The sequence below is a fragment of the Brienomyrus brachyistius genome, chromosome 8 (genome assembly GCF_023856365.1).
Source record: "Brienomyrus brachyistius isolate T26 chromosome 8, BBRACH_0.4, whole genome shotgun sequence".
Lineage (NCBI taxonomy): Eukaryota > Metazoa > Chordata > Actinopteri > Osteoglossiformes > Mormyridae > Brienomyrus > Brienomyrus brachyistius.
Window position 1 is genome coordinate 19099319 of NC_064540.1, and position 12481 is coordinate 19111799.

General features: G+C 44.2%; 1 protein-coding gene across 2 annotated transcripts in view; it reads right to left on the reverse strand.

Annotated features, from left to right (window-relative positions):
- LOC125747266 (metabotropic glutamate receptor 4-like) overlaps positions 1-12481 on the reverse strand; it is a 398550-nt gene that overhangs the window by 18191 nt on the left and 367878 nt on the right. For both annotated transcript variants that reach the window (XM_049022267.1, XM_049022266.1), the window contains one exon: positions 1100-2035. In XM_049022267.1, the coding sequence (XP_048878224.1) occupies positions 1100-2035 (936 nt within the window). The remainder of the gene's footprint in view (positions 1-1099; positions 2036-12481) is intronic.

Here is a 12481-nt window from a genome sequence, read left to right on the forward strand (position 1 = left end):
AGGCACCCCTAACGAGAGTTTTTGGAACCAAAGTGGAGGTTATCTAGCCATTTAACAAGATATCAGGAACTTTCTGGAGAACAGACAAAATTTCTGTTTACTTTTTATTGTGATACTGTTCATTTGCTTATGTTATAATGTAAAATTGTGTTTTTTTTTGAGCAAATATACATTTACTACTAAGATAAATAGATTGAAACATTTTCTTTGACTGTCTAAGGTGTTTGCACAGTATTTTATATAGAGTCCATTTCTTTGATTAACATGTGTGCTATGGCTGTTGCCCAGTGTTTTGAGGGCCTTGACCATTAGGGGGCAGTGCAGTAACCGGAGTGGTTGCTTCCCAGTGCTTTGCAGTGAAATCGACTCACAGCCACATTCACACCTACTTCACTTAAAAGTTGTGAAGGACATGAAAAATAAAACTGCAAAAGAAAGTGATTAAGCAGGTGGAGTTGCGTAACTCAGCTCCCTTCAGTGGTTCTGCCGTGCCTCACCCCGCACGTGTGCACAAGAAAGACCCGCGTTCAGTCACGCTGTGGCCTTCGTGTGCTGGTGCAAAGCTAGCGAGAGAACAAACTGAAGCATAGGCCGCGAGGGGATTTTCAAAGGCCCACTTGAAATGACTTCTCTCATTTCACCCTACTCTATGACTCTTTTCAATAGCCTACCTCAAACTTAACCATGACATGTGGAAAAAACAGTTATCATTTATTTTGTGCATTTAATCAATGCAGGTGCTTAATAATCCACTTTTGCCTTAGGTCCCAAAACAATCTGAGGTTATCTACTTCTGGAATATATGTATTCTTTTCTAAAACACAGTTAATGTATTCAAGAGCTGTAAAAACCTCCTATCTGATGGATGATTTCTTTATTGGCTAAGGCGATCATCCTGTTATTGATTGCACCGTATGCTCCTGTGTCAACCGTGATGAAAAACAATGGCATTATCCCATTGTCTTGTTACGAAAGGCTGGACCAATCAGACTGCTTCCAAGTGTTCCTACTTTGTTTACCGCTTGAGTGATTAAGTGCTTCGGGCTAATAGGTTAATCGCACATGGGCGGTATCATTCTCTGTCTATGTCAAGACTCACCTTCTCTGTCGACTGCGACGTCCCGAAGAAGATGGGAATGAAGGCCAGCCAGATGATGCAGGTTGTGTACATGGTGAAGCCGATGGGCTTGGCCTCATTGAAGGTCTCAGGGACGCCACGTGTCTTGATGGCGTAGACGGTGCAGGTGACCATGAGTAGCATGCTGTAGCCCAGCAGGCAGATGAGTGACAGGTCTGAGATGTCGCATTTCAGCACCCCGCGTGCCAGGGTTGGGTTGATCGTGCGCTGCTCCTCATAATCCACCAGGGCCTGTGAGGGGTCCACCCCGAACCACACGCAGACGCCCAGCAGCTGCACAGAGATGAGGCTGAAAGCGATGACCAGCTGGGAGGCGGGGCTGATGAACCGGGGGGCGCTCACCGACCGCTTGCCCTGCTCGAAGATGCGGTAGATGCGGTTGGTCTTGGTGAGCAGTGCTGCGTAGCTGATGCTCATGCCCAGGCCCAGGAAGATGCGTCGCAGCGAGCAGACGCCCACGCTGGGAGTGGAGATCATGAGGAAGGTGGTGGCGTAGCAGAGGAAGATGCCCGTCAGCAGCACGTAGCTGAGCTCGCGGCCCGAGGCCTTGACGATGGGCGTGTCGTTGTAGCGGATGAAGGTGACCACTACCAGCAGGGTAGCCAGGATGCCCAGGACGGCGATGAAGACAGGGATGATGGCCCAGGGAGAGCTCCACTCCAGCTTGATGATGGGGATGGGCTGACAGGCTGTGTGGTTCTCATCGGGCCGCAGGTCGAAGCGGCACATCTTGCACGTGAAGGTGTCGGCTTGGTACTGGTAGCCATCGCAGCGCTCGCAGTGCCAGCAGCAGGGGATGCCCTTCACGATCTTCTTACGTTCTCCTGGGCGGCACGGCTGGCTGCAGATGGAGCCGGGCACCTGGCGAATTCCGCCCGGCCACTGCATCGCCCGGATCTACGGAGCAGAGGCGATGGATCATGAGTTACGGAATGGGATGGGCAATACTGCAACGTTAACATGAAACTAAGGCATGCTTCATAAAAAAAAAAAAAAAAAAACCTCAATTAAAGATATGAGCACACTGGCGTGAAAAAATATTCACACCTTCACAGCATCGAGCCAAAGTGGGCGTGGTACAGAATGTGATATTTTGTTTCAAGTCAGTGTTGGTGCAGTGATGTTAATAAGGAATAAGTGAAATCGACAGTCAGTATTGGTGAAATTAGGAGCACAGAGGTGTATAAACACGTATTTTTATATTACTCTTCTAACCCGGTAAGCTAGGTGAGACGCATACTGTAACAAAATGCACCGGAATATGCTTTGCTCCTTTGAGACCCATTTGAATGCTCACTACTTTTGTCCTGTTTCTACATTTATATTCTGACAATCGACAGTTGGTTGCTCCACGATCCATGACTGGTGAAACTGAGATGTCAACCCCACCCACACAATACCTGATTGGTTGACCTATGCAAATTTGCAGGTCAAAGTTCAATTAAGATGAATTGGGTGCAAAACCACTTCGCAATATTGCTCTGCTCCTAGAAGTTTGAAATCAGATTTTCGCCCTGCACAGCTATAATGGAACTGAATGAGAAGCAAATATTTTTTCACGCTAGTGTGACTGCACCTTAACTCAAGTATTTATGTTCTTGCAAAACACCCTTAATTAGATAATGTGTAATAATAGAGTGTAATTATTTACATGGTTGGTATGATGTTTAAATGGATAAAGAGCGGATCTGGAGGAATATTAGCCCTCCTAGTAAAATAGAATAACCACAAAAAAATATTTTATTCACCATAATGTATTATGTCATTGCATATGAAAATGATTTTTTTGTTCTCACAATTTTTGAGTAACTAATTTGTATCACAAGTATATAACTAAATATATTTTATTGAAATAGACTTTTTCTGTTTTTTTTTTTCATACAAAAGCCATCCTTTCATAGAGGACAATGTTTTCCAATCCATAATCATGAAACGATGACAATGTATTATCATATATTCAATTCATTTCACTTAAGCAGAACATCTGTCTTATCCAGAAAAAATACACATCTAGTGAATACCCTCCTGCTGAATAATCTTGACGATGTCAAGATTGTGTCGGCTTTGATCCTTTGACTTGGGTAAGTAGGCCACTATTATATAATCCATCTCATTTCCATGACTACCGATTCAGTACTGGGTCACCGTGCGCCTGGAGCCTAACCCAAGAAGGCAGGGGACACCCTTGAGGGAATGCCAGTCAGGCACAGGGCACGAGGCAGGGGGATCCCTGGAGGGGATGATTGTCAGTCACAGTGCATGAGGCAGGGGATTCCCTGGAGGGAATGCCAGTCAGTCACAGGGCTCGAGGCAGGGAATTCCCTGGAGGGAATGCCAGTCAGTCACAAGCACGAGGCAGGGGATTCCCTGAAAGGGATGTCAGTCAGTCACAGTGCACGAGGCAGGGCATTCCCTGAAGGGGATGTCAGTCAGTCACAGTGCACGAGGCAGGGGATTCCCTGGAGGGGATACCAGTCAGTCACAGGCCACGAGACAGGGGACACCTTGGAGGGGATACCAGTCAGTCACAAGCCTCGAGGCAGGGCACACCTTGGAGGGGATACCAGTCAGTCACAGGCCACAAGGCAGGGGACACCCTGGAGGGTATTCCAGTCAGTCACAGGCCACGAGGCAGGGGACACCCTGTAGGTGATTCTAGTCAGTCACAGGAATGAGGCAGGGGACACCCTGGAGGGGATTCCAGTCAGTCACAGGAATGAGGCAGGGGACACCCTGGAGGGGATTCAAGTCAGTCACAGGCCACGAGACAGGGGACACCTTGGAGGGGATACCAGTCAGTCACAAGCCTCGAGGCAGGGCACACCTTGGAGGGGATACCAGTCAGTCACAGGCCACAAGGCAGGGGACACCCTGGAGGGTATTCCAGTCAGTCACAGGCCACGAGGCAGGGGACACCCTGTAGGTGATTCTAGTCAGTCACAGGAATGAGGCAGGGGACACCCTGGAGGGGATTCCAGTCAGTCACAGGAATGAGGCAGGGGACACCCTGGAGGGGATTCAAGTCAGTCACAGGCCACGAGACAGGGGACACCTTGGAGGGGATACCAGTCAGTCACAAGCCTCGAGGCAGGGCACACCTTGGAGGGGATACCAGTCAGTCACAGGCCACAAGGCAGGGGACACCCTGGAGGGTATTCCAGTCAGTCACAGGCCACGAGGCAGGGGACACCCTGTAGGTGATTCTAGTCAGTCACAGGAATGAGGCAGGGGACACCCTGGAGGGGATTCCAGTCAGTCACAGGAATGAGGCAGGGGACACCCTGGAGGGGATTCAAGTCAGTCACAGGAATGAGGCAGGGGACACCCTGGAGGGGATTCCAGTCAGTCACAGGAATGAGGCAGGGGACACCCTGGAGGGGATTCCAGTCAGTCACAGGAATGAGGCAGGGGACACCCTGGAGGGGATTCCAGTCAGTCACAGGAATGAGGCAGAGGACACCCTGGATGGGATACCAGTCAGTCACAGGCTACGAGGCAGGGGACACCCTGGAGGGGATTCCAGTCAGTCACAGGGCACGAGGCAGGGGACATCCAGGAGGGGATTCCAGTCAGTCACAGGAATGAGGCAGGGGACACCCTGGAGGGGATTCCAGTCAGTCACAGGAATGAGACAGGGGACACCCTGGAGGGGATTCCAGTCAGTCACAGGCCACGAGGCAGGGGACACCCTGGAGGGGATTCCAGTCAGTCACAGGAATGAGGCAGGGGACACCCTGGAGGGGATTCCAGTCAGTCACAGGAATGAGGCAGGGGACACCCTGGAGGGGATTCCAGTCAGTCACAGGAATGAGGCAGGGGACACCAGCTAGCCAGTGAGCATGGTTATTTCAGTCTGTGCTATTCAATAATTCAAATAACATGATAATACATCATTAAAACTAGACTGAGGAACTGTGATACTGTTACAACAAGATGTAAAAAAGCAAGCTTCTAAAAGACAGAAGACAGTTCTCATTGTGGTCTTGCTTGTTAATAAGCACATAATGTGGAGCTAAATTAGTGCAGGGCTGCCACCGCTCTGTATTTTATTACCCATTTGCAGTTTGGGGTCTGGCTGAATAGCGCCGATTTCTCCCTGAACACGGGCTTCATAATAACACGTGACAGCATCGCAATTCAGCGGCTACCAGCACTTGTACTGGAATAAAATCCCTTAAAATGAACACGCACTCTTGTCAAAAGCTGCATAAAGTAAACGCAGTAATGTACTTTCCATCCCGGGATATTAAATTTGTGTTGAATTTCGTTGAATAAAAAACAGCAAAGTACCCTGTGCCATGGCGTTCCCCTGCCTGTGTGGCCTCCCAGACCCCCAGGGCCCCCCCTCTGGGCAAGTACATGGACATTGAATGGATATAAAAATGATTTATAAGCTTCCTATTTAACTTTTTTGACTCTGGTGTCTTTATGCCTTTTAAAAGATTTAAATGAGGATGAGACAAACCAAATAACTAAATATATTTAAAATGACGAAAAAATCGTTTTGCACATAATTGTAGCTTGATTTTTATGATGGATTATTTTTATACACACATCTGCACATTTTCCCCTGGCATGTACACGTGGTTCCTAGAGGTTTCCTGTCACACTGCGGAGTGTTCGAAATGATTTAGTGACTCCGAATTGTCCCCAGTCTGTGATGTGGAAGTGCTATTCTATGCATTGAATTCCCATCCTGGGCTACCCTGTCTTATGTTTTATAGGATTACCAACTAAACACAATGCCACATGATTTGTAATCCTAATTGAATCAGTATTTCCTGAAAATGGATAAAGACAGGATTATGGGATGGTATGAGCAGGTGGATCAGTAATGTGAGTAAGGTGACTATAACTACAGGATCTGGGTCGACTTTGGGTTTGAGCAGCGCATGCGCTGTCAAACTGAATCAATCGTGTTAAACTACTGAAGTATTAGTTCAAGTAATAAAGGACTTTAGACCATCTGCCAGACCTGCACCCTTACCAATTATAGGAAGTTAAGGCCCATCTCATGTATTTGCATAAATTTCCATAAAATGGCTGATTACCTTTAATTGTCTCTATTGACACTAGCAAAGCCCCTCACAGGAACTGGGCATGTACATTTTGTTGTATCTCTCTTGCTTTTTAGGTATTTTTTTAGTTATTTTTTCAGTAGTTTCAGGTTGATTCAGATCCTATAGTGACAGTGATCATTGCTTCAGTTAATTCGTTTAAGCTGTTCCTGATTCTAGCTGAACCTGTACATTCGCATTTCGCTTTCATATTTGAAGCATGTTAGCTGTTTTCCTCATTCTGCCAAAATGGCAGTTGTAGTCTACCCAGGAAAAGGGAATCAGCAAATGGAAACTCTCCCAGGCTTTTCCACAGTGATAAAGTTAACCAGGGCAGGATTCAATAGTAATACAATTAATCAAAGGGATCAATTCAAAGAACTTCAAAATGAAACAGAAGTATTCCTGGGCAGTGCAGGCAAAGCAGAGCACTCAGCATGCGGATCAACTGGACCTGTAACAAACTACCACACTGTAACCATTTCGCACCGGCTTTTGCGGTAAAGACCGTTTTCGCAGAGTAATCATACTTAAATGAACTATTAAGTGCAGGGTGACGCTCGTACGTTTGACAAACCCTCCACGGTTGCTGGTTTTGTCATTTAACGTTGTGACATGTGACGTGATCGCCAATTACTACCAAGCACTGACCATTTTCAAAGCTCTTCAGAGTCTCGCATCCAGCTCATTATATCGCTCCGCTGAACGGGGCCCATCATTAAAGCTTAAAGGACCGTGATGTTGCCTGGTTTATTTAGCGCAGCGATATAACAAATCACACTGCATGGGAAAAACACAAATTGGATTAAAACACAGCAGTGATGGAATTAATGTTTTGCTCAGTCTACCGTAGAGTTCTCGGTGACTGGTGTCTAACCTCCTAAAGCGAGGGAAGCCTTACTTCAGCCTAAATAGCTGCTCCAAGTATCCACTTATTTTAGAGGTAAATGGGGCGCTTTCGGTACACCAACTTATCAGTCTTACGGTATAGCTCAGCAAAGTCAGGAGATCTTAAAACGACTGGTACTTTAGATTATGAAGTCCTGATGATTATTTTGGTCATACCCAGTGGATGCCTCAGGGGATACCTTATGAGGGGCTCATTTTGAGGTGTCAGGGATCATTGTCTTGCTTATCTGATGGATATCCCATTAGACCATCTTTTGTGATCCGCTTATTAGTCTAGGGAAACTTGATGAAAGATTATTTCAGTCTAGGAGTTTATGCACTTGCAGATCATGCTCCACCATCAGTTTTTAGACTAATAAGCTGCCCAGGATGGCAGCAGACTGGTCCTCAACGTCCACAGGGGCCTGCAAGGGCCACACACCAAATCGCATGCAGACACCCGGAATCCACATGAAGTCGAGACCAAAAGTGACGAGCGGCTGAGAGGTTGGTCTGACAAGGTGGCTGTGCACTCACACCTCTTTCGTTGTTGAAAAATGCAGCAGATGCATTTTGTCTTGGAGAGCAGGGTGACATAGCTGATGGCCAGGAGAAGGAATATGCATGGCAGCAAGCACAGCCAGGTTTCTTATCATTCGCCAACTCTAAACACGACAACCTCAGATTAATGCTTACCTTTAATCATGCTTCGCTTTCAGTTTAGCTGCCATGTTGATGACCCCCTTAATCATATTTCCACCTTCTCCTTGCTTTTAGTCCTTATTAACATTAATTCATTAATAATTTGACTCAAAATGATTGTTCAGTTGATCCATCTACAGTTACTTTGATAAATATCTAACAATTGTAGGATTGAATCCATATATAAAAATTATGTTTTCCTGCAATAATAGATTTTGTAATTTCACTTCGATCTACAAATAACATCAATACAAGATGCAAAAAGAATTTGTTGAGGAACAACAGTCATTGTTGTAGGTTCAAAATCCCATATGCTCAACTGGTTTATGGCCTAGCGACTGGAACACTCATGAACGTTCATGAATGATGGACGAGTGTGTCTTGCTGTATAAAGTAACTAAACTAATAGTCAGAAGCTTCAAACTCCCATGCCAGCAATTTACCACTCGCTTAGTACCTCACCCTCACACGCCTATTTATGAAAAACATAACAATGGATAGATTACCTGAGCGATAATGCACAGACTGATGGATGACTGACTGCGTAGTGGCCCACTAATAGCCTCATGGGTTTCTTTGATGATGCAGCGATTTGAAAAGAATGAAACAATTCATTTAACACCCAACAAAGCACCGGCACCTGACTGTCTGCATGGCTGAGCTCCTTAAAACGGTGTCTTAATAAGGTTGTACAGTTTGTTACTGAACACCCACCCAATGGCAAATAAATGGGAACTGTCATTAATTAATACAATTTCCCAAAAATACAGAGTCTAAAGAGTTGAATAACTTTTGTCCTGTGGCTTTGACTTCCAAAAGAGACAAATGCATGTGGAGGGTTGTCAGTCATCATCTCATCTCACCTGTTATTGAATATCTGGACCCACTGAGGACCCCAATCTTACACTGACCCACATTGCTGACAGTGGTTTTTTGATGCACTGGCATAAGACCATTTGGCTGCCCACATGAAGTCTGTGTGAACAGAACCATGTCAGTGTATTGGTTGTTCTGAACCCTGGAGCACCAATGAATTTACACCAATGAAATGAATTTACACTAATAAAGTGAAAAATTCCAGTGATGACTTATTTAAGTACTGCTTAGATATGGCTTCGTTTGGACTGTTATGCAAAAATAACAATGGTATGTATTATGAGCAGGTCTGCAAGCTAGAAAGCTGGTGTAAATTAAGTTTTTTTTATTAATTAACGTAAAAGAAAATTATATGAAATGAAGCTGCTTGCTCTTCACCTCGATAATCAGCCAGTGGAAGATGGGGAACAATTTGAAATATCTTGGAACCTTTATTGATTATAAACCAAATTTTACAGCAAATACCCAATTTTCCTGTAAGCAGTCCAGCCGAAGGTATTTTATTCCTCAGGAAACTGAGGGGGTGTGGGGTCAACCTAGTAGGGGAGAACGCAGGGGATTGGGGGGGGGGGGGGGGGCATCATAGCAGGGGACCCAGAGCGAGACTTACCAAGGGGGACCACATTTTACAGAGTATGCAAATCATGCAAAATTCACAACAATTTACTGAGAACACCCTCCCCCAGCTCAGGCAGGCAAATTTTACCAAGCCCCTCCTCCCACCCCACCCCCTGTCAGCCCCCCCTGCTGTAAGAGCACTCCCCCCCACCCTGGGTCAGTGAGAATGTTAACCTAGTTAGTCTAATCAAAAGCTTACTTGCTTTTACTTCGTTCGCAAGGTTTGAGCATTTAACACTCATCAATAAACACTGACTGTCTAGAGGAAATAAAGCAGGGTTCTCCCATCAGGTAGGACATACATAGAACAGTTCTGGCAAGAAGAGCAATTTATTAAAAAATCGTTCATTCCTAAGGCAATAAATCTTATGAATGCGCTGCAGTACTGTGATATTACTACGACTCTGACTGTACATTTGGTTTTTTAAATTCTTATTTATTATTATCACACTCCCTGTGTGTGTGATTGTGTGTGTGTTTACATGTGTGTGTGTGTGAGTGTGTCTGTGTGTGCGTGTTTGTGTGTATGTGCATGTGGACCTCTGCCCCCTGCAATGGGTTGGCACCCCACCCTGGGTTATTCCCTGCCTTGTGCCTGTAGCTTCCAGGATAGGCTCTGGACCCCCCCCCCCCCCCCCCCCTTGACCCTAAACAGGACAAGCAGGTGCAGAAGATGGATGGATGGATTTTTCTTTTTCAACTTGAGAGAACACATGACAAATAACCAAATGCATGAGTTAGATTTACAGCTGTGTAGCAACAGTATCCATGGCAACACCAGACTGTGCAAACAATCGTTACCAATGAGTTCCTGTGCCATTTCCCGAAACCAAATGAGAGTAATCTTATCCATAAGATGATACTGCTTTTGCATCGGATGGATGGATTTTACCTTATGACCAAATGCTCTATCAGAGCCACCAGTCACTGTTAACATAAACATTAAGGCATGGACAGCTATGATTAAATTTCCTTAGAACAAATTAGCATATGAAAAATTAATCTGGTATTACATTCTGCCAATGCGAGTGCCCAAAAGTTGGATTTGTCACTGGTTCATTTATTGGTTGTAATTGGAATACACAAAGAGACAGTTCTTATTGTTAGATATTAGTCAGTAATTAAGCCTAACATTATTTCCCAGCAGAGTACCAAAAATAGGAGCATGCCTTTCTACTCACCAAACACATTTTTCAGTTTAAAATTTGTTTAATTGTTTATGATTATGCCATTTCCTTCAATGTGATTATAGCTCTTTATTACATTTTGGTTTGAATTCAGCCTAATTAAAGAATCATAATAAAGCTGTAAGACAACAATATTAATTTTAAGATGAGCACCAAGCTTGACGTGTCTCGAGTTTCCCCCAAGAGTCATTCCTACCAATCAGACTCCTCTGAGGATGTCAAGTCAAAGCAGCCAACCTGCGAGATTCATTTCCTATTGGTCATTCATCAATTCCTTGGCCAGCTCTGTGTAATACGGCCTTCTAATAGGGTATGGCCGCGTAAAATCCTAAATGGAATAGTCTGCTTTGAAAATTAATGCATCAATGTGTGACACGCATTGCTTGTAAATTATTAATGCTTTTATTTTTTATTGTCTATGGAACATTGAATTTTTTAGAGTCTCTTTAGTCGACCGATTGATTTTAGCATCCTAACTTTTCCTTTATGTGTAGTTAGAGGAATTAAAATCAGTAAATGAGATTTCACACTTTCCAATATTCCCCCAGTCCCTTGTCTGATTAATTAATTCTAAATATGAAAAAAAATATATCACACATTTTTCAGTCTGTGAGTCCTTTTGATTATCCTGCTTTCTAAATCCTCCATATATCTGTAGCACATCTAAGCTTATAGTCAATAGAATCATTAAAGACTTACATATCTTACTGTAAGTATACTGATAATTTCTGAAATGATTATCAGACATATATAAACTAACAAAAGAAAATCAGAAAGGCATGCAGACTGTGTAAGTTATACATTTGGCCCTTTTCTGTTTAATTATTAAAAAAGGAAATGCATTTCCCCCAGATGGCTTGGTGTTATACTGATTTATTTATGTATCTATCTATTTATTTTTTAAACATCTTGGAATATGCTTTGTATTAAACCATTTTGTATAGCATTGACCTTTGACCTCGGTGCTCCCAGTCATTCTACATTTGACTACATTTACAGCATGTATTAGGACAGCATTAAAGGGAACTATCACAGTTATTACAAATAGGTCCACAAGTTCATTTTTCTTCCCCCGATTTCAGTCCTACAGCACCAAAGCCTTTATTTCAGACCACGTTTAACAACCATTTAGTAGTGTCATCTAACATACTCATTTAATGATGACTGATTCCCGCTTTAATATTTAACAACCCTGAGAACACTGACAGTGACATTCATTTACACACACCCAATGTATGTTAGGATATAAATGTTCTCTTTAAAGATATATGTGTATATTCTGTTATATACAGAGGGACCATACATATAATCATAGACTTGGTTTTCATGTAGGTCAGCAGCCTGAAAAACTGACTTCCTTCATCTATCACAGAATTATTTCAAAGACCATGTCGCTTTTCTGACTATCCATTAGGATTGGTGAATTTCTCAGGGTCATGAAAAGCTTTCTGAGTTAGTGAATTATCCTGTTAGTGCATTAAAATCCATGTCTCACTCACTCTACTCAGGGGCGCCGCTAAGGGGGGGAAAGTTGGGACAATTCTAAGGGCCCACGCCCTTTAGGGGCCCCCAGAGATCTGAATGGGTGTGGTAGGGGGGCCCAACCTCATATTTTGTCATAGGGCCCAAAATTGCTAGCGGCGCCCCTGACTCTACTCATCCCGCACTCACTCTATAGTAGGGTCCATACATGCATACGCTATGAGCGATTTAGAGGCGTGAATTAGCCTAGCAGCACAGGGGAGGGGGGGGAACCAGGAAACCAATCAGATCTCCATATGACACAGGGAGAACAAGCAAACTCCACACACAGGGTGGGGGCAGGGTTCGAACCACTAACCTTGGGAAGCGAGAGGCAACTGTCCCACCTTTGTATTTTAATAAAATAATTCAATACAAATATTATTCTATTATAATCTTATTCACTGAAATAAATAAAGTCATCATTCTGCACCGTGGGTGGCAGGCTTTCCCTGGAATGAGCTGGGTTCCTCTGGGTTCTCCTGGTTTCTCAC